Here is a 24,005-nt window from a genome sequence, read left to right as displayed (position 1 = left end):
ATGCGAGGTTCAGGTATGACTATAATAGAAGAGCAAGAGGACTCATCATGAGGACTTTGAATGCTGAAATAATGGAGATGGGCTTTCTCTAGAAAATTTAAAATGATCTGATCGAGGTCTGTAAGATCACAGAAGAAGACACTGCCACATGTAGGAGAGAGTAAAACCAGGGGTCATAAATATAAGACAATGTATCAGGTAATGAATCCAAGAACAAAACATCTTTAACTGGAGAGTGGTGCGGACTATTAGCCTATGTGTATTTAAGGAGAAGCTAGATAAATGTATGAAGGAGAAAGGAATATAATGTATTCATGACAGGCTTGTGAATCATATAGAACATAAACATCTACATGGTTTAGCTGGATCTGTTCTGATAAAAGACTGTTGATCGGAAACATTAACTCGGTTTCTCTCTCTACAGGTGCGGTCAGAATTTCTGAGTATTTTCAATATTGTTTTGTGTTTCTGTGTGTGTATAAAAAATTATCCTCAACTTTCCAACTTAAGCATTTAGCTTCACTATTTGAATGCTCAGCACTACCACTGTGAGCAACATTTTTAAATAAAGATAGAGACTTTGTCTATTGTGCCTTGACCAAACCATGAAGTACCATGGAACACACACAATGACGTGCCTGACATGAATAAGGTGATTTGGCAGGACTATTTGTAAGTGTCACTTCGAATATGAGCTTTTAAACCCTGGAAATAGAAACTGGAGGTGGAAAAATTAGATCTGAGTAGACTGTGTTCTGAATTGGAAGCCAGTAGGAAGGACAGTGCCTGAGCTTGAGGGAATAAACCAAGAAAAGCAGCATCACGATCTGACTTGGCTTGGATATCCACTGTAAGTTGATAATCTTTCAGTAATTCTCTGGAGTTACAGTGTCAAAAAAATATTGAACATAGTTAAGAAGCTGCTTGCATGGGGGTAGGCCAGAGAAAAAAAACTGTCATGTGATTTATTTGGGGTTGCCCTGACTGCTACTCAAAGTCTGAATTTCCACATATGTTTTATGACACATTTAGCTTTCATTATAAATTTATTTATTTCAAGAATCAAAAGTGAATGAAATAGGTTTCTCTATAAACCAGACAGAACTTCCACTTCATTTGTCTTACCAATGTCTTCTGCGGGTGGGCAAATCTACTCGGTCATCAGTTATTGGCAATTCTGATCATAATCCGTGTTGTGGTAGACTAAGAATTTGACTTCATCAGAACAATGAACAAAACAACAAGCAATTAGGACACATCAATAGTAATCTTTTAATCCTTGGGGAGCCACCAGTTACTGAAATAGAATCTCTAGGGAAAAGACAACTATCATTACCTTGGTCTATACCCCTCATTATTTTATCAACTTCTACCAGATCGTCTCTCAACCTCCTATGTTCCAGTGCAAAATGTCCCAGCCTATCTAGTCTTTCTTTATAACTGTAACCTTCCATACCTGGCAACATCCTGGTAAATCTCTTCTGAACCCTCTCCAGCCCATTAAAATCCTTGTTATAGCTTGGCAACCAGAATTTGACACAGTATGCCAGAAGAATAAGTCCTTGAAAGTAGAGTCGCAGATAGATAGATAGTGAACAATGCATTTGGTATGTTTTCCTTTATTGGTCAGAGTATAGAGTATAGGAGCTGGGAGATCATGTTGCGGCTGTACAGGATGTTGGTTAGAGCAGTTTTGGAATATTGCATGCAATTCTGATCACCTTCCTATTGGAAAGATATTGAGAAACTTGAAAGGGCTCAGAAAAGATTTACAAGGATGTTGCCAAGACTGGAGGATTGGAGCTAAAGGGAGAGGCTGAATAGGCTGGGGCTGTTTTCCCTGGAGCGGAGGCTGAGGTCTATAAAAGCATGGATAGGATAAATAGAGAAAGTCTTTTCCTTGGGTGGAGGAGTCCAGAACTAGAGGGCATAGGTTTAGGGTGAGAGGGGAAAGATATAAAAGAGACCTATGGGGCAACTTTTTCATGCAGAGCATTGCGCATTTATGGAATGAGCTGCCAGAGGAAGTAGTGGAGGCTGGTACAATTGCCACGTTTAAAAGGCACCTGGATGGGTATATGAATAGGAAAGGTTTAGAGGGATATGGGCTAAGTGCTGGCAAATGGGACTAGATTAGGTTAGGATATCTAGTTGGCATGGGCAAGTTGGACTGAAGGGTCTGTTTCAGTGCTGTATCTCTGTGACTCTAACAGGCCTCATCAATGTCCTGTACAACTCAACATGACTTCCCAACTCTCACACTCAAAGGACTGAGGAATGAAAACAAGTGTGCCAAATGCCTTTTTCACCACCCTGTGATGCAAACTTCAAAGAATTATGTACGCGCATCCCTATGTTCCTCTGCCCTACAACACAACCCAAGGCCCTACCATTGATTGTGTAAGCCCCTAAATGCAATACCTCTCATTTATACAGATTGAACCCTATCTGTCATTTTTTCAGCCCATTGACCCATTTGATCAAGATCCCGTTGTAATCTTAGAAAGTCTTCTTCATTGTCTACAATGCCATCAATTTGGTGACGTCCACAAACTTACTAACCGTGTCTTCTATATTCTCACCCAAATCATTTATATAAATGACAAACAAAGGAGGACCCAGAACCGATGGCCGTGGAACACCACTGGTCACAGGCTTCCAGTCCAAAAGCACCCTCCACGATTACTCTTTTTTCTGCCATTAAGCCAATTGGCAAGCTCACCCTGAATTCCATATGACCTAATTTTACTAATTAGTCCACCACGCACAACTTTGTCAAAAACTAATGAATTTAGTTGCAAGTGAGCAATATCTATTAATTTTTTTTTTAATTGAGAAGAACCTTAATTTATAACAAAACCTTGCATGATTTCTATTAGATTGACAGCTAGAAAGGTCAACTGGGAATGGGCAAACACCCATATCCCATGAGTGAATAAAATATGGTCATAAATCAGCCATTGTGTTACAGAATAGTGAAAAAGATTCAAAGGCTGAAATGCCCTGACCGGATTTGATCTTTTTGTTTCAGCATTAACATGGAAATGGTTTTGAAACAAAGTGTACCAAAGCACCCAGTGCAAACCTCTTGAAGGATGGTGGCAGTTGGTAATGAATTTGCCATCCAGCTGATGCAAATGGGAATGAATATTGTTGCTCCATTGGTGATGGGAGAGCAGGACCAAAGCTCAGTAGTAGCAGTGTGCACTATCTAGAAGATGCACTGAAGAAATTGACCAAATATCCTCAAAGAGCACTTTCCAGACCCATGACCACTTCCATCTAGAGACACAAGAGCAGCAGATATACAGGGAGCTCAGAAGTTTTCCTCCAAGCCAGTCACCATCCTGACTTGGAAATATATCTCTATTCCTTCGGTTGTTGGGTCACAATCTTGGAATTTCCACCTTACTGGCAATTTGGGTCAACTCACAGCAGGTAGACTACAGCAGATCAAGAAGGTAGCTCAAGGGCAACTTGGATGGGCAACAAACGCTGGCCAGCCAGAAACACCTACATCCCACAAATGAATACGAAAAAAAAACTAGGCCTTCTCATTCATTGATGGTGCTGTACTCTTTTGAACATTGCACTTCAAAAGCTGAATTCTCCCTTTTTGATTTTCATTCCAATAGAATGCGGTTACTTCAGATGCCAACAGACAATCTATATGTAACAAAGGTCCCTCCAATGCCTGCTGCACAGACATAAACCAAATAAAAACCTGTATACTCTCAACATCTAGTCTGTTTAGCGGAGTAGCTGCCAAAGTATCCATGGAGAACAGACAGCAAAGTGGATCATGTAACTCCCTTAATAAAATACAAATCTGATTAAATGCAGGATTTGTTGGTAAATTGGGAATTTCTCAACTGTTGTAGAGTCATTGAACAGGAATACTGAATACCACACTTGAATTAATAAGCTTTATAACATTTGTCATGATTCAGGAGCCTTTAGCTTCAACAGAAGCATTAAAAGGATTATGATGGGGTGGGTCATGGCTTGCTATTTGTTACTGTTAACTAAATCAAATTCTCAGGAAGCTAAATTTTTCAGAACAGAGTGATTTGTTTTTAAAAACCAGATCATAAAATGCAACAAAACCAAAAACAATTTCTCTGCCTTCTGTGAAATGAGGAAAATTTAAAAGTTTCAAAAGTGTTTATTATTTGGCATTAAGCACCAAAAGGGTTAAAAGTATAATTTTTCTTTGCAAAGCTTTGTCCATTCAGCAACTGCATAAACTTTAAAGATGGAAGAAGCTATTTTTCTCAATCCCTCTCTGATGGGACACAACAAACCTTTTGAAGTTCAGTTCTATAACACAAGAATCCAAGCCAGGAATCCAATTTTAGGAATGCTTTATACCTACTAATTATATAAAATAAACCACCATGAGTCAGTCAGTGAAAATAAAGATTTCACTGTATGTTAAACTCTTATGATAATTCCAAACTGTAGCTGGAATGCAGAACTCCATGGCTGAGTGATACATTTTGCCTCTGAACAAAGGCTAGGGTTTGAAGTCCAAGAATGGAAGCTAGAAGACAAGGATTTTGTTATATTAGTGTGTATGATTAGAAACAAATGATTTAAAAGTGTACCTGAGAGACTTTGCCAGTCAGGCAAATGCTGGAAGTGAAAAAGTAAAAATGAAAAACGATGGAAATGCACACTGATTTTGTTAGCATCTCAAAACCAATGGGGAAGATTAACAAATCTTAAACGATCTTTTTTTCTTTAGATGCTATTAGACTCACCTCAGAAATGTCCAATGGAATGAATGCATATAAACTATAAACAGGCGGGGCTGTTCAAACCCAGTCTATTAAGCTGCAATTCAATTCTCCTAGCTTAGTCATTCTAAACATGTTCACAGTTTGTCTTGCTACCCTGTTTTGTTCCAGGCAATGAGCACTCATTGCCTGAAGATGCTCTTTCTTACATCTCTTCAGAAAGCATTTCTCATGGGTTTTGTTTACAAATACACCCATTGTTTAAGTGATGGAGAATAAAACTCTATTTTACTTGGTCAAGAAACAAACTTGGGTGAACAAACAAAAATTTGTAACAAACAAATGCTGGGATAATTTTTCGACCAATTTCCCCTTACAGTCATTGGGAATTTAGTTCATTATTAGCTGAGATCACAAATTCATTTACGAATGGCTAACATCTGCCTGCATCCAATCACACAGATAATGCAACACTATGATAATCAATTTTGAATTACTTATTTAGAATTATTTTTGAAATCCACGTGACAATTTTATTTTTGTGTAAAATGATTGTTGCGCAAACAGCAAATACAACTGTACATGGTTTCAAAACAGCAAACCAATTGCTTCATAACAGCAGTATCAGACAAAATCTCAAGTCACATAAAGACACATTAGGCCAGGTGACCAAAAGCTTGGTCAAAGTGTAGGGAGGGTTTAAGAAAAGTAACAAAGGAGGAGAAATAGAGAGATGTGCATGTGGAGGGAGAGAATTCCATAGCTGAGGGCTCATGCAGTTGAAAGTAAGGTTGCCAACAGTTGAGAGAAGGAAATCAGGGATCCAGATGAAACTAGAATTGGAGAAAGATACTATTCAACTGCATAACTAGTTATAAAAAAGAACACGGTGAGATCATGGAGAGATTTCAACACAAAGGTATCAATGACAATAATAATTAACAATAATAAAGCTTGTGCAGGAAGACAAAGGGATGAATATTAATTTGGGCTGATACAGCTCTACATATTTGAATGGAAATAATGATTGTACACTGGCACAGGATGCTAGTGTGCCTACCTGTTAAACTGCACAACTGCAGCTTTGTACCATCTACTGTTGATATGCCAAGTTCCTAATGACACCGGAATCAGAGGAAAGTGATAAGAGATACTTCTGAATTTTCTATAGTGGAATGAACAACTCAAAATTCAACATCTTTAATGTACCCAGCAGCAGGACTGAGAGAGTTCGGCACAAAAAATTAATGAAACAATGATGCACGGGGTAAGAAAATCTAATCCACTTGTTCTTTAAGACATTAAGCAGCACACTAATTTCAGGTACAGGATTGATTGCAAGTATGAAAGTCTCCTCGTCGTGTTACATAACAAAAAGGCAGTAAAAGAAAATAACATGCATTTATGAGTGCCTCAAGTTCCTGGGATGTTTCAAAATTTTTTCCCATGTAATATATTACACTTTCACATGAAGATATTTTTATTCAGGCAAACCCAGCAGCCAAATTGCACGCAGCAGGTTTAATAAACAGTGAATGAGGTGATAAACTATTTAATCTATTGATTGAGGGAAGAACTTTGATTAGGATAATGGGATAACTTCCTACTCTTCTGTGAATGGCATGAAGGGATTTTTTACATTAGTCTCCAGATTCAGTCTTCATTCAACAATTCATTCAACAAAGGTGATGCCCCAATCCCCTGTTTGTTTATACCCAGAAACAGACAATCAATGTAGAAAGACTCGTTTTGAAAAGCAAGCTTTAGAGCAAGGTACTAACTTGACTGGAATCCGAGGAGAAATATTAGGGCTGGAAACTGTATTCACAACTTGAAGGATTTGCTCAAGAGCAGTTAGACCTCCACCAACTTGGAATCCGATTTGATCTGCATTATTCTGCAATAGAAGGAAAAGGAACATTAGTCAGAAACCTCACATTGTCATGTACTCAAGCTCCACTCACTAAGCCTCTTCCCTTTCTAATGAGATTTATATGACAAATGGTCGACAAGAAGACTAAGAGTCCTGCTGAAAGAAGAAAGGAGCTGAGTTATTCTCAAAGACAATTACACTCCCACACTAGCCATTCTGAATTTCTTGTCCTTTTATTTGCAAAACAGCGCAATCTATCATTTGAAGTCTTTTTGACTTTATTATGATATGTAGAACATTGTTGGTGAATCCAAACGTTTGTGCATTAAATGTGACCATTAGGTCACCTATTGCTCAAAGTACAGTTGGATAATGTTCACCTATTGACCTGGAAGTAGATCTGTCACAGATTTTCCTGTCTGTAAGTGGTAAAGATCCTGCATGAAATAGGTTTGTGTTTATCAAACTGTCACGAAATGTCCACAGTAGAAATATATCTAAGTGATTATTAGTACTAATTTAATAACAAGACTTCAGGCATAAGAAAAGTGAAATAATGTAACTGTTCAACAAACAAATAATGTATATCGTTAGACCAATATGTGACATGTTATATTACAACTAATTAGTGCAATATAGTTGGCTAAGTCTCTATTGCCATGTTTAGTAACACAACTGTTTTTCATGAATTCAAAATTTATGGAAAAAAAATTGGAATTGTGTGCCTTTGAAGAGGAAGTGCGTTACTAACTAATAAGAACAGGGCCTCAGCTTCAGATCAACACCACATTCCTTTTGGCATATGGTTTAATTTTTACAAGGTGAAACATGTTATATCTTTTGTTGATTTATTGTTCTTTGTTATAACATTCTAGGTTATAATTCTCGGGGCTGTAGAATGAGTGGCAAGAAACTCTTAGCTGGCACGTGTTACATAGAAAACACCATAATCAAAGAGATACTTGGTTTTCAAAGCTGATGATTAATTTATGACTACAATCCAGAAAATAAATTATTTTGAAAGTTGTGAGTAATGTGTGTCCAGTCTGTACACATCCTACTTAAGCTTGAGAGGCACTATACTTGAAGAAGAGAGCTATTCAGAAAGCCGAGTGACTGAAGTCAAATGAGGTCAGGACAACATCTGCAAAGTTGACAATGAACTAACATGATGATTGACACATACTGGAGAGGGATTGATTTAATTTGATTTATTACCGTTACATGTACCTAGACACAGTGAAAAGTTTTGTTTTGCATTGAGTACAGGCAGATCAATACTATACAAAGTGCATTAGGGTAATAGAGAGAAGAATACAATGCTATGGTTGTAGAAAAAGTGTACAAAGAGCAAGATCAACATTAAATTTGAAATTTGAGAGGTCCATTCAGTGGGAAAGCAGCTTTCTTGAATCTGCTGCTATGGTATGCCAGCCAAACACAACCAACTGACCTTAGTGCCCTGTCCCTCTATTTATTTTTCTGTTTGCTACTAAACCAAGTGTAATGTTTTCAAAATCATAATATTACTGAAACTTTGTTACAGCTGCCATTAACCATTTGTACCAATACCAATTTAGAATCGAAAACCAATTTAGAACAAAAAGTACGGATGAAATGCTTCACTTTCACATATTGCACATTATAATAGAGCATGCAATAAACAGTTAATTGTGCTGTTGCACTTTAATAGCTCAGCTATAAAATAGTCACTTCAGGTTTATCATTCTTAAAACAAGCCACCTTCAAAAAGCAACAGAAGTTCTAGGTCTACTCTGCCAGATGCACTACTGGGTGCTCTTGGCATCTTGAGATGGCAGATCACCAGCTGCTACACATCCAGGAGTACAGGGCAGACAAAATATGCACAGCTTTATGAAAGCAGTGAGGCAAGAAGGTGCATCAAACAGAAAAGCAGTAGTTGCAACATAAAAATAGGCAATTTATCCCAACTAATATACATTTTCCTCTTTATATATAAAATAATTTCAAACATATTTATGCATTTCATTTTCAAACTCCCCTAACTGCTATTCTTTCATCCCCCTCAATTAAATTTCCACAGGCAAAACACTTCTCGTCTTTTGTTCTAAATCTCAAATTTAATCTTGTAACCATGGCCCATTGTTCTGGGCCACTCAAATACTGGAAATAGCTTTAAGATGCTTTTATGTTATAAAAAGGCAGCTGATGACACTTGTTCAGTTTTCCCAAGGGCCAATTTATATTGGCCCAGAGGCAGAAGAATCCACTTTATGACTGGAATTGTCATGGGAATCACTGCCTTAAACTTCCGGATGTGTAGCTGATGGAGATTAGCAGAAAATGGAAGCATCAAAAAGAGTAAGTGGCATAAAGATGCTAGTATTGTACATTCCCCTTAAAATGGCAATGGTAAAATGCTTGCATATGGAGGTATCACTGACCTGGTTTTTAGACTGGACAGTTTAGTTTTGAGTGCCCTGTTAGGCCATTATCCAGTATTATTTAGGACAGGGCTGACCAAAACATGGTTCAGAATCTAAAATGGGATGTGAGCTAAAGGTTTGGGGACCTGAGCTCCAAGCAGCAATGGGAGAGCATAAAGGGGACATGAAGTAGCTTTGACAAATAGGGTAAAGGAGAATTCAGAGAGATTCTACGAATACATTAAAGTCAAAAGAGTAATAAGGGAGAAAATAGAGCCCCTTAAAGATCAACGCGATGTCAATGCATGGAACTAAAAGAGATGGCTGAAATACTAAACGAATATTTTGTATCAGTGTTTATTGTGAAGAAGGACTTGGAAGCTAGGGAATTTGGGGAAATAAATAGTGATGTCTTGAAAAGGGTCCACATTACAGAACAGGAGGCCTTAAAATGCATAAAGGTAGATAAATCCCAGGATCTGACAGGCATAACTCCAAACTTTGTGGGAAGCTAGGGAACAGATTGCTGGGTCCCTTGTTTGCATCAACAACAACCGGCACGGTGGCTCAGTGGTTAGTAGGGTCCCAGGTTCAATTCCAGCCTTGGGCGATTGTGTGGAGTTTGCACGTTCTTCCCGTGTCTGCGTGGGTTTCCTCTGGGTGCTCCGGTTTCCTCCCACAGTCCAAAGATGTGCAGGTCAGGTGTATTGGCCATGCTAAATTGCCCATAGTGTTAGATGCATTAGTCAGAGGGAAGTGGGTCTGGGTGGGTTACTCTTTGGAGGGTCCGTGTAAACTGGTTGGGCCGAAGGGCCTGTTCCCACGCTGTAGGTAATCCAATCTCCAAAACCACCATGGGTAAGGTACCAGAAGACTGGAGGGTGGCGAATGTGTTGGCATTATTTAAGAAAGGTGGTATGGAAAAGCTAGGGAACTGCAGAAGATTATCTCAGAATGCAATGGGACCTTAATCAGATGGAACAATGGGTTGAGGAGTGGCAGATAGAGTTTAATTTAGATAAATGTGAAGTGTTACATTTTGGTCGGGAAAATGTGGGCAGGACTTATACAGTTAATCACAGGGCCCTGGGGAGATGTTACCAAACAAAGAGACCTTGGTTGCAGGTTCATAGTTCCTTGAAAGTGAAGTGGCAGGTAAACAGGGTGGTGAAGAAAGCCTTTTGTATGCTTGCCTCCAGTGGTCAGTGCATTAAGTAAATGAGTTGGGAGGTCATGTTGCAACTGTACAGGATATTGGTGAAACTTTTAGGTAAGATGTTGTGAAACTTGAAAGGGTTCAGAAATGATTTGCCTGGATTGGAAGGTTTGAACAGTAGGGAGGGGCTGAATTGGCTGGGGCTTTTTCCCTAGAGGGTCAGAGGCTGAGGAGTGACCCTTACAGAAGTTTATAAAATTATGAAGGGCATGCAAGAGGGTGAATAGCCAAGGCCTTTTTCCCAGGGCATGAGAGGCCAAACGTAGAGGGGATAGGGTTTAAGGTAATTGGGGAACGACTTAAAGGAGATCCAAGGAGCAAATTTTTCATGCAGAGGTGAGTGGAGGGAGGTGCGTGTATGGAACAGGTTGTCAGCAGATGTGGTGGAGGCTGGTACAATTATAACATGTATAAGGCATCTGGATGGGTACATAAATACGAAGGGTTTAGAGGAATATTGGTCAAATGGCACCAAAAAGATATTCTGTCCAATGGGGTCACAGAAGGAAAAGATTTGGGAAGCAAATTAAAGCATTCAGCCAAACTCGCCCTTGCCAGAACATGTAAATGTAAAATATTTGAACACAACATACGGACACATGACACCAAATTTAGATTTGTAAAACACAATTCCATTTTTGCCTTTTTATCTCCAGCTTTATATGGTGGGTTCATTCATGATCAAGATTCCTCAGCTTCTTAATTTAGCTCCACGAACAAATTGAATACACTTAATTGTTCCTTCCACTGTCAATCCTCAGTTTTAATGTCCCACCTTTGGCAGTCTCACGTTCAGCTACTGGAGCACTAAGCTCTGGGATGCTCTCCCTAAATCTGTCTGTTTCTCCACCCATCCCTCTTTGTTCTTTTAACAAGTTCCTTAAAACTTATTTCTTTAACAGAGAAATTTGCCCTAATATCCTCTCAGTGTGCCTGTATCAAACTTTCATTGATAACAGTCCTGTGAAGTGCCTCAAGATACTTTGTGTGAAAGGTGTTATGTAAATGCAAGTTGAAGTTGTTCCACTCGGGTGCAATGCTGGATGTCAAGTCTCAAGATAACAAAAAACATAACAGATGAAAAAAATAAATAAGTAAATTAGAATAAATGAGCCAAGTTGACACTCACTCAAAATGAAAATAAACTGAACATAATGACAGACAGGATGGAAAAGATTTAAATGCTGTAATCCCTTCTGCAGACTTAGGGAACTGTTAGAATTGCGCAAGTGCATTTTTTTTGCAGGTTTGCAGTGTTTTCTTTGTAACCAAGCCAGCAGGAGGTGCATGAGCATCAAGTGGAACTTTTCTTTGTGTGGAAACTTTTGGGCCTCTATACTCTGTCACTTAAGTGATCAGACAGATGAAGTTGGGGGGGGAGGGGGGTCACAACACAGGTGAAGCTGCAGCCACAAGGGTGCATCCTACAGTATGCCCATGGTACACAGAATTGGAGCTGTTTCAAATGATTGGAATGAGGTAATTTCAATGAAACTTGAAAAACATCGTGAGAGTAAGTATCAAAGAGAACATTTTTGAGGAATTGCTAAGGTAAAACATATGAACACTTTTGCTATTTTAGCAAAACTGCCATTTTCATTTTGGTTTCTCAGGTGGGCTCATGGTTGATGCTCAATTGCAGTCCAACTTTATTTTTACATCAGTCTCCTTATTGTGTTTGGCATCATTTCTAACTCCAAGGGACAGCAGAATCCATTGGGCATTGACTGAGTCAAGAATGATTATCTCAGAATCAGTTTTCATTTAGAAAATGATTGATACATCATGTTTAAATATTCCGAAAAAACATTATAGGCATGTTATTAAATCCTGGCAATCATTGAATATTAGAAAGGCTAATTTAATATTTCAGATATCTTAACTCAAGAGACTCAAATTATACAGACGAATACATTCACTGCCTGGAAAGGTGGTAAAAGTACGTTAAATAATAACTTTCAAAAAATAATTGGGGAGTGAAATTGCAGGATTGTGGAAAAAGAAGCAAAAAAATGGGGACCAACTGCTAACTCATTTTAAGAGCTGGCATAGTTATGATGAGATGTAGGGTCTCCTTATGTTCTATATAATTCCATGATTCTACAATACTGCCATCTCCTGATCAAAAGAACAGATTTTACTCACATTCAACTATTTACAACTTCCCCTGTTACAGACTATGTAAAGGTAATGCTCTCTAATGATCTCAGCAGAATGGTTTACACTAATTCATTTGAATAAAAAACTCCATTTCAATATGAATACCTCAACATAAGGTTTACTAAATTATACAAGAAAATGGAATGTTAGCTATTGAACATGTTGTTTTGGTTTGTTAGTCACGGCTATGCTGACATGAAAGAGAATTTATATTTTTGGCCTAACCTCCAGCTTGGAAAATTGAGCTACCTTTCACATGTAGCTGAAACTGCATAGCAAAATGCAACACCTTTTTGACCCAACCTATCTTGTGCTACAGTAATAGGTTTTATATTGGAGAGAAGCATCTTTCTCCCCATGGAAAGTGGTTAAGTATGAACAATTGTTTTTAAAAACTGATTTGAGGAAATATGTGACATAATAAAATATGGTGCTACATATCAGGATATGTTTCACTGTAATGAGAAACTGAGATGAGATTAAGGTCTGGAAAGCATCCTCGTTTTATTCATACTTTTGAAAAAGTCACACTTTGGTTGTACATGTGCAAACTTTAAGCTGTCAAAATTTCCTTTCTGAAAACAGGTAGGGGTTTTTGCAAGGTTTGTAGCTCAAGTTGAGGTTTAGGGTGTAGGATTGCTCGCTGAGCTGTACGTTTGATATCCAGACATTTCATTACCTGGCTAGGTAACATCATCAGTGGTGTCCTCCAAGTGAAGCGAAGCTGTTGTCTCCTGCTTTCTATTTATATGTTTGTCCTGGATGGGGTTCCTGGGGTTTGTGGTGATGTCATTTCCTGTTCATTTTCTGAGGGGTTGATAGATGGTATCTAGATCTGTGTGTTTGTTTATGTCAAATTGGTGGTTTTTTTCATCCGGGTGTAGGACTATGAGAGAGAGAGAAGGTCGTGTCTTTTTGTGGCTAGCTGGTGTTCGTGTATCCTGGGCCTACACCCGGAAGAAAAAAAACCCACCATTTCGACTGGGACAACACATCTATCCTGGGACAGGCTAAGCAAAGACATGCCAGAGAATTCCTACAGGCCTGGCACTCCAACCATCAACCCCTCAGAAAACGAACAGGAAATGACATCACCACAAACCCCAGGAACCCCATCCAGGACAAACATATAAATAGAAAGCAGGAGACAACAGCTTCGCTTCACTTGGAGGTCGCCACTGATGATGTTACCTAGCCAGGTCATGAAACGTCTGGATATCAAACCTACAGCTCAGCGAGCAATCCTACACCCTAAACAGGTAAGGGTTTTGAGCACAATGTATTGTGCTGGAAAGCAAGCGGAGGTCTGTGATCTCAGGCTGATGGGAAACAAGGTGGATGAAGGTGTATTACATCTAACAGTATTTCAGAGCTTACGGAGGATGGGAGGCCAGGAGCAAGTAGTTAAATCTGAAGGTGACAAAGGTTTCTTTAGCAGAGAATGTATGACAGGGACAGGCAACATTACAAAGGTGGCAGCTGAAATCTTGCTAAGTGATTGGAGGAGAAGCTTAAAGCTCACCAAAGTTTTTGCAAATTATTTGGTCTCAGGATCTGGATGACATTTGAAAAGCCTTGTTCGGTGCCAAATGTTAGCTGCCCTGAGGTTGGGCTTCTCAACTGTAGTTATGCTGATGTTGTTCATAGGAACAAGAGCAGCCCATGTTAAAACATTTCAAGATATTGACCCTGTAACAACAAAGCAATGATAATATACATCCACGTCAGGATAGTTTGAGAGTTGAAGAGGAACTTGTTGCTGTAGTTGTGATAATTCTTTTCTTGCCCCTTGTAATGACAAACTTTCAATGGTAATAAAGTGCTGTCAAAGTGAGGCTGAGAGTCATCCAGATTGAAAGTGAGAAAGTCGACAGTAGAGATGGGGCTGGAATCATGTGGTGGGAGGTCAGTGCTAAACTGGAGGAAGCTGCAACTTATTCAGGACCACACCATGAAACAGAAAGAAAAATATTGAAGATATTTAGAAATAGATGCATGAACATTAAAAAATATAAAGGAGTTACATAAATATTGAGAAACTGAAAAAAAGAGAATAAAAAGACAGAAAGAGAAGACAGATCAGCAAGACTTAACGCTTTCTAGTCATGGCTATACTCACATGAAGAGAGTTTACATTTTTTGCCTAACCACTAGCTTGAAAAAGTGAGCTTGTCAGTATTTAAAACTGCACAGCAAAAACAATTGTTCACACTTACCTTTCTCCCCATGGAAAAACGTTACTTCTCTGCAATATAAAATCTATTATTGTAGTACTAGGTAGGTTGGGTGCATTTTGCTATGCAGTTTTAAATATTCATGAAAGGTAGCTCAATTTTCCAAAGTTTTGATAGACAAAGGGCTTTGAGAGCATGACAAATGTGGGAGCTTCATCTGCACAGTTTCAAATGGGAGCCTAGTCATAAAATATGACAAACACCAATGACCTCGAAACTTGAGGCAAGGAGACTGTCTTCAAAGAGGAATCTCTGGCATTTCCCTCAGAATTGAAGGACACAGAGGGTCAGATATTGCTGAAGAGGGAGTAGAGGGAGGAGTGAGATTGCCTTCAGTGAAACAAAGGAAATTTGGGAGAGAGGTGATAAAGGGAAATAGGGCAAAGGGGAAAGAAAGATAGAGATACTAAGATACTAAGTCTGATGGTAGTCCAGTAAAAGGTCACCTCTCTTCAACAAAGTAGAGGATTTTTGGAGGAGAATAATTAATAAACAGCTTAAAGTAATGAAACTGGAGCAATCACAATCAGCAGGGGGGGATAGACAGTTAAGACTTGATTAATCAAAATGAAGTTGGCACTTCCTCAAACTCATTTTCAAATTTCGGTTGCTGAAAATTCCCAGAGAGGAAACATATCTAAAAGGAGCAAAATCAAAACAAACACAGCTGCCAAACAGCAAGGTTATAATAATGAGGTTTCTACCACTCCTTCAATCTTTCCAAAAATGCCAACCTACCTATTAGTAGACAGGTAGGCTGCAAGAGTGAGTTGCAAAACAATTTTGGATCCCTCCCATTATACCATTCTAACAGCCTACTAAAACGGATTACAGGCTCAACTTCAATAATGCATTTCAACTACAGGCCAGCAAAAATGGCACCTTTAGCCTGAATTACATAGCCTGAGAATCATATCCAATTATTAGCTAAAGTAACTATTACACAATCCAATTAAAGGGAAAACAGCTGTTAATCTTCAGTGGGCCACCATATATTAGTGGCTTTGTTGGCCAGACTGGCTTTGTACTGGCTTCCACTTATAGACTGCAATTCTGTCACTGTGAGCTGTTGGGTGGTATTTGCACGACTTGCAGAAACAGGGAACATATGGAGAACAATCAGTTCAATGTCCATTAGGACATCTATTAGCATTGAATTTCAGAGTGTACAGCATCTCCGACACCTATACAATTACTATTTATGGTACCATCCAGTTTAGCATGACAAACTGCATGCAGAGTTATGATAAGGCTTGAAGAAAATACTTTATTCCCACTAAATTTGGGGTAATTAAAAACAGCTATGCAGCTACCTTGATGCTTTAGTGTAAGTATTTTAGCTAGTTCCTGTAACCTGCTGCAGACAAAGTCGTGCTCATCTAGCAGTACTATTGGTGGGGTGAAAAAGGAGGTGAGGTTAATTTTTATTTGCCCCATTTGGACAGATAATTCAAACTTTTGAAAAACGTAGCCAATTAAAATCTTGTTACATTAAAGACGAGTACCTGTAAAACTCATTATGCAGCTGACAATGTAACTCAAGTGTGCTGGCTTTTTAATACACAGGAAGCAGTCTGAGAACATTCTCCGAAACTTCTGGCTTAGCCAAAAAAAAGTGTCATTATTCCCATTGGTATCTTGCTTTATATCAATTCGTTGGAATATAATAATAACACACAAGCTTGTAAAGGAACAGGAGCCAACAAAACTTCATTCTGCCATTTTCAAGGAACTACGAACCACCACCCCTAAGTCCATTTGTTCAACAAACTCCCTCGGGCCCTACATTAACTATGTATGTCCTGCCCTGCTTTGCCTTACCAAAATCTAAATTAAACTCATTCTGTCACTTCTCGGATCACTGGCCCGTCTGATTAAGATCATGTTGTTCTTTTACATAACCTTCTTCCCAGTCCACTACACCACCAATTTTGGTGTCATCCACAAGTTTACTAACCATACCTCCTATATTCTCATCCAAATTGTTGATAGAAATGACATACAACAGTGGACCCAGAACTGACTCTTGCGGCAGGCCTTCGAACTAATAACGCTCTACTACCACCCTCTGTCTTCTACCATCAAGCCAATGTATACATCTGGCTGTGTCTCCCTGGATCCCATGTGATCTAACCTTACTATCAGTGAGTTTGAGAAGATTTGTAGCTCAGTTTGAGATTTTGGATGTAGGTTTGCTCGCTGAGCTGAAAGGTTCATTTCCAGACGTTTTGTTACCTTACCAGGTAACATCTTCAGTGGACGTCATGCGAAGCAATGCTGAAAATTCCTGCTTTCTATTTATATGTTTGGATTGGTGATTTCATTTCCTGTGGTGAAGTCACTTCCTGTTCCTTTTCTCAGGGGGTGTTAGATGGGGTCTAACTCGATGTGTTTGTTGATAGAGTTCTGGTTGGAATGCCATGCTTCTAGGAATTCTCGTGCATGTCTTTGTTTGGCTTGTACTAGGATGGCTGTATTGTCCCAGTTGAAGTGGTGCCCTTCCTCATCCATATGTGAGGATACTACTGAGAGAGGGTCATGTCTTTTTGTGGCTAGTTGGTGCTCGTGTATCCTGGTGATTAGTTTTCTGCCTGTTTGTCCAATGTAGTGTTTGTCACAGTACTTGCACGGTATTTTGTAAATGACGTTAGTTTTGCTCATTGTCTGTATGAGAAAAAGATAGAGCATGCAAGTCTCGGTTAAGAAAAAGATTAACAGTGAGAGAAACATAACAAAGAATGAGAAAGGATATAATAAAGACAAGAATGGTGAAGAGGAGTGAGTTTTGAGAAGATCTGTAGCTCAGGTTGAGATTCTGGATGTAAGTTTGCTCGCTGAGCTGGAAGGTTCATTTTCAGACGTTTCGTCACCCTACTAAGTAACATCTTCAACCAGAAGCTCACTGACTGTGCTACCTAATATGGTGACGAAACATCTGAAAATGAACTTTCATCCACGGTGAAGAGGAGATAGAAGGGAGGAAGGGTTGCTAATGCATACTAGAAATTAAGCAGGGTTAATCTAAAACACTCCCATTCCTGGAGTTAACCAGGAAAAAAAAAATACAGCAAGCTACACCATTTTCTAGACAAAACCTTTAGTGTAGTAGAGAATTATCTACACCTTATGTGGTTCATAAAATATGGGTAGCATCTGGACCAGAGGTTTGAACTCAATGAACTGTGTTTCTAATCAGCAACAACCGTTTTCAGAACTTGTTAGCAAATGCATGAAACAAAATGACAACTAATGCACTCAATAAAACAAACATTCATTGACTAGAATTTCTTTCTGCTTTGCCCTCCCCCATCTTATCTCCCGCAGCACCTACAAGGCTTAGACATTATCATTTAGCTTTGTATTGTGTCAACCAGTACCATGATATCCGCTGCATCTGAAAACTGCATCCAAGCAATAAGCAAAAGAATATCTGATCACTTAAGCAATTCAAGATAATTTTAATTTATGCACACTTCTATCTATAATAGGCAAAATGAACAATGCAAAAGTTACGCATTCACCATTAGATGAAAACAACAAACATGAATTTGGTTGTCGGGGATTCAGCTTTCAATATAAGTTAACTTAAATTAAGTTTATAATTTTGCCGGTGTGGTTGTGCACTTACAAACCCTGGGTCAATATAGACACTCATATGGGAAAACCACCCATAAAATTGTGATCCCAACTTCCAGCAATTAGCCTTGGTAACCACAGCAAATTCACTGATACTTGCACTAAAACACAATGCAATCTAATAAAGGCAAACCTGTTGCAGATAAAGCGGGATTTAGTGTACTCTATACTAAAGAACTTTAAATAAGATGGATTGGTTCGGGGCAAATCTTAACTGCAATACGCACCGTCTCTTTAATAAAAAGAAACAGTAAGAAGGTGTAATGTGCAATAAATAGTCTGCTATAGAAACTCAAATAATCTATTTATCCTCACCAACATGCTGTCCTCTGGCAATACTACCAAAATTAGATTAACTATTCATTCATCATATTCTGTTTGTGCTTTTTGAAAGAGTTCTTGCCCAGATTTTTCTCTAAAGTCTATCAACTACAAACTTCTAAAACCCATTAAGTTCAATGGATCCACAGCCATATAGGTACATTTAACTTTATTCATGGATTGAGTGAGTGTCGTTGGCTCTGCCAGCATTCATTATCAATCACTAATTGCCCCGGAGATGGTGGTGGAGAACTGCTTTATTGAGCCACTGCAGTCCATGTGATATAGATATGTCCAGTGTTGATAGTAAAGGAATTCCAGGACCCTGATCTCGCAACATTGAAGGAATGGTGACATAGTTCTAAATCAGGACGGTGTGTCACATGGAAGAAAATTTTTAGTTGGTGATGCAACCATGCAGTTGCTCCCTAGTCCTTCTGGGTGACAGAGGACACAGGTTGGAGGATCCTTGATAACTTTCTGCACTTACTGTCATGCAGCAATGTTGCTTTTATTAGTTGTTAAAAGCAAGCAGCCCCATATACCAATATGTACACATTTAAAATAAAACTAAAACAGATAAACGCATGCCAGACCTGTTCTTTCACTGCTTTTATGATGGAAACCACGTATTTCTAGTCACAAAAATAACCAGAATTACAGATTCAACTGGGTACAGTTTTGGTGTGATATTGGCAATTTGATGACAGAACTGAAAACCACCTGCACAACTGGATTACAATCACAATGAATGTCAAAGGGTATTAAGAAGTTAGCAAGCTCAGTTGCTTTTCGGAAGTGCTGGAGTAAGGGAAGATGCCAATAAAGACTTGTTTCTGGGAAGTTCAGATAGTTCAGAGTTGTCTCTAAAATTCCCATTAGTTAATTATGATGGCTGTAGGAAGGAGGGGAATGGCAACTTTGCCCAAAGTTTACTGCTACAGGAGTTAGTCTGATAACTGAAATATTTCAAGCATGTACAAGACCGCCAACTGTAGAAATCAGCTCAGGCTGGTTAGGAAATTCAAATAAACTTACTTATCCACAGATTACAGACTGACCCTCTTACCTATGATTGGTCAGTTTTTAAGGGAGGACACAATAAAAGGAAGAAAAGGAGACTTGTAAAACCAGATAACAACTACAAAGCCTATAAATTTCATTATTGGACAAAGCCACATCATTACATAGTAGTGTCTTCATTGCTAACACGTTCCATAATTATTATATTATTCCTTTTACAAAAGAAAACACCTTTATCAAAGAAAATTTGTATTTACACTATGATTTCATAGTTAATGAATCTTAAAACCACTAATTTGCATACACCAAGGCTCTACAAATTGGACACGATGATGGGAAGCTAATCCAAATTTTGGTGATGCTGGCTCAGGGATAAATATCGAACAGTTCATGAGGAAACCCCCAAAATCAGACATTGAATTTATTCTATTGGCAGCACTCAGTCAGGAGAATGTAATTTCAAATGCCATTTCGATATTTGAATAAGTAGTTTAGGCTAATAGTCAAATTCAGTATTGAGAGAGTGCAACATTGTTGGGAATTGACACCAACTTAATATTTTGTTGAAGCAATGTCATTTTGTCTGTCCCAAAGAAAGTAAAAAATTCCATTCCATTAGATGAAGAGGGCAAAAAAGTCTCCTAACATCTTGGCCATCATTACCTCTTAACTAACATCACCAAAAACAAATAAGCTACTTATTGTTGTTCTACACACAATTGGTTGCTTTCTTTCCCTACGTAATAGCAATTACACTTCAAGAAGTTTTTTTTTTGAGATGTTTTGAATATCCTGAACTGTATAAATGCAACTTTTTTCTTTTTCACTGGTCAAAAGGATCTTTAATGTTCATTTCAACAGGATGATGGTACAATGATTCGACATTTCATTGAAATGGCTATTGCTTTGAACAATGTTATTCAGGTACTTCCATAGTTTCTATGTTTGTCTTATATTAGAGATGATTATACGTTAATTGCATAAACTTGTTTCCCTTTGATTTTCATTTATAGTCAGTTTGCTTGTTCTTTAATAACTACCTACTTCTATTGATCAGATTAAAATACAGAAAAGAAACATTTTGGAGCAACTGCAATCAAACAAGACTCAAAGCAACCATTAAGGAAGAACTTGTCACAACATGGAGTAGTTGAAGTGAACAGCATAGGTGCTTTTAAACAGGAGGGCAGATAACCACAAGGTGGAAAGGAATATATAGGAATTGGGATCTTGAACAGGGTAGCACCTGAAATTTTGGGGCCATAAAGCTCCCAAAAAACTCCCTCCATTCTCAGCTCGTTTCTCTCTTGCACCCTGCTTTCACAGCTCCTCTCATTCCCATCCCCAGTCTCATAGTTCTCATCGAGGTATCATGCAACTCTCAAGTCTTGAAATGAGGTTACAGTGAGAGAAAGATTGGGAAGTGTAGTATTAGATATACCATTTATAACTGCACTAACTCTCTGTCAACCCGTAAGCCACTCACTACTATGCACCATCTTAGGTAACTCAGAGAAGTGCTCCTTCCCAAAGGGAAAACTCCTACACACTCCCTCTTTTATCAAGTGTCATAAGCTTAAGAACTGCAATTTTGTAGCATCAATGATGTAACATTTATCCTTGGATTGGAAGGGCAGGCAGCCAACAATGCAGTGTGTAGCCCTGCAGCAAATCTTTCCATTTGAGTGCGGTCATCCAACTTTTGTGCAAGGCAAATGGAGGTTTGTTACAACTGTTGACTTTTGGTTGTGAGACTTCCTGTTCTCACAAAGTTTACTATTAGTGTTGTATTAAGAAATTTAAAATCTGACAAAATTACTCTACATGCAAAACTTACAAAACAACTAGATATGTCCCTTGCAAACTCAGTTGAAAGTCAACATTTTAATGCCTTGAATTTAACACTCGTCAATCTCTCTTAAGAGACCATTAATAAATTATGTGTTAGCTCATTGAAAATTAGAGTGCAGCACAACCTTAATTCATTAGTAAGACATCAAGCATCTCAACTCAATGTGTATAGGTCTGCCTTCACACAAGTCAATAAATTAAGCTTTCTCTCGAGAGAATATGCACAGCAGCAGGTACGGTTCAGCGATACCAAATTTTGATGTGCATGAAACTTGAACAGTTTTAAAAAGAAATGTTGGATGATGTTCTACGAATAATGCATTCCAGGTGCCAAAAAGAAGAAGGCAGGTCAGTTACCAAAGCATGAAAATCACGGACTGTGCTAAACGCAAAGAAAATGTGGCAGCTTTCAATTCGAAGAGGATACCATCACAAAAAGTCATGTGTTCAAATTGGATCAGAAGAACAGGCTCATGTTATCAAAACTGTGATTACTGTCAATGAGCCCCAGCAGTTCTCGCTAGCCTGGATAACACCAGATATATGTCCACTGAACTTCCTGTTGAAGGAAGGTAGGAACTATATAGATCTTTAATGAATTAGGTAATCAATCAGGAGTAAGCAAAAACTTCAAAGAAAGTGGAAAGCAGGAATGACAATTCTCAAAGGATGAACAAAATTATCCAAACCCTAAAAGCCAAACTACTACCTGCTTCGTCAGTACTTGTAAGTGCAGGCTGCGGCACCGAGGCATAAAAGATCCACAATTCAATCCTAGACATTTGCTGTTAGCTCAGCTTAACCAACATTACAACACAGGTGGCTGGCACAAAGGTTACAAGAATTGGATTAAGGCCTTAAATGATTAAAAGAGGCATGTCCTGCTAAATAAGACACACAATTTGTGCTGGTAGTGCTTAAATGTGAATTTTGAATTACAGTTGCCAGTTAGCAATTCACCTGCTGATGGTCACTGCATACTTTCACATTATGGAATGGTTGAGATAGCAAAAGGATATTTCCGCCCCTCAAGCATACCACACCTTCAGTTGCAATCCATCATGGGGGAGATAAGTCAAAGTTTAACTTGATTGATGAGCAATTTTAGCTTTTGAAGCATCCTCAGATCCTTTCAAACTACTGCCTTTGCAGAGTCATAAGAGTCAATTTAGCTGTACCAATCACAGATCATCCAGGTCAAAAGAGAAGGTTTTGCAGGAGAAAGAAGATTGTTGTTTGAGCACTTAGGGAGTTGAAAAAGAACTCAAGGGAATATTCTGTATTGGTAATTTATTCACTTTACATTCCTGCACAGCACAAATGAGTTTAAATACAAACATTTTACATTTTCTACTAATCATAGGGTGAAATATTGGGGCAACGTAGTCCACTTGATATCATTTGTTTTGTTAAACACTACTTTACAAACAAATAAAGATTTAAGAAGGTTTAAAAGAACATAATGAAGGGTCGTCAATTTGAAATATTAACTCAGTTTCTCTACATAGATGCCTGACTTGCTGTGTGTTTTCAATATTTTTTGTTTTTATTTCAGATTTCCAGCAACTGCAATGTTTTGCTTTTGGATAAATTTCTCCTTGTCTCACACACCTGAACCTCAGTGATAACAAATGAAACATTCATTTGTATGATCCAATTTAACAGCAGCAAGGTAATTTTGTTCTAAATGTTGAGTCATTTAGGGCAGATGAAAAGAACGTGTGACAACTTTGAAAATGAATCTCTCAGATTTAGTTTAACATTGCTAGGTACTTTTAAACAAGGTAAAGCAATCCAGTTGACATCCATGCCAACAATAATATTGTTGCTGCTCTTCATACTCTATTGATCTAAAGGCAGATATTCCATTCTAAATGAAACATACACTTCAACGTCTAATGGCAACAAAATAGAAAATAATTGATTCTCTCAACATTATGTTGAGGCTGCACAGGATTTTGTGGTGAAGCCTCTTCTGGAGTACTGTGTCCAGTTTGGTTTCCCTGTTATAGGAAGGATATTATTAAGCTAGGGAGGGTTCAGAAGAGATTTACACCAGGATGTTGCCAGGAATGGAGGGTTTGAATTATAAGAGGAGACTGGGATTTTTTCTTTGGAGCAAATGAGATTGACAGGTGACCTTATAGAGGTTTATAAAATAATGAAGAATATAGACAAGGTGAATGGCAGGTGTCTTTTCCCTACGGCGGGGCATTTCAAGACTAGTGGTCATATTTTAAGGTGAGAGGAGAAAGGTTTGAAAAAGACATGCAGAGCAATTGTTGTTTTTACACAAGAGTAGTTTGTGTTTGGAATGAAGTTCCAGAGCAAGTGAGGACGTGGGTACAGTTACAATGTTTAAAAGACATTTAGATAAGTATATGAATAAATGTTTGAAGGAATATGGGCCAAGTGCATGCAGGTGAGATTACCTTAGTTTGGGATTTTGGTCAGCATGGATTGATAGTTTCTGTGCTGTATGACTAGATAAAAAGTCTTGGAATAAATCAATAACTTACTGTGAAGCAAAACATTTCCTGAACC

General features: G+C 38.4%; 1 protein-coding gene across 6 annotated transcripts in view; it reads right to left on the bottom strand.

The window, feature by feature from the left end:
• Window positions 1-24,005, bottom strand: part of scaper (S-phase cyclin A-associated protein in the ER) — a 316,829-nt gene that overhangs the window by 105,549 nt on the left and 187,275 nt on the right. For all 6 annotated transcript variants that reach the window (XM_087982090.1, XM_087982091.1, XM_087982088.1 and 3 more), the window contains one exon: window positions 6,521-6,636. In XM_087982090.1, coding sequence (XP_087838216.1) covers window positions 6,521-6,636 — 116 coding nt within the window. The remainder of the gene's footprint in view (window positions 1-6,520; window positions 6,637-24,005) is intronic.

This window comes from Chiloscyllium plagiosum, unplaced genomic scaffold (assembly GCF_037043375.1).
Source record: "Chiloscyllium plagiosum isolate Xiang-an unplaced genomic scaffold, Cpla_swu_hap1 HiC_scaffold_42, whole genome shotgun sequence".
NCBI classification, from domain to species: domain Eukaryota; kingdom Metazoa; phylum Chordata; class Chondrichthyes; order Orectolobiformes; family Hemiscylliidae; genus Chiloscyllium; species Chiloscyllium plagiosum.
Note: the sequence above shows the minus strand (reverse complement) of the source record. Positions and strands in the feature narration are given on the sequence as shown.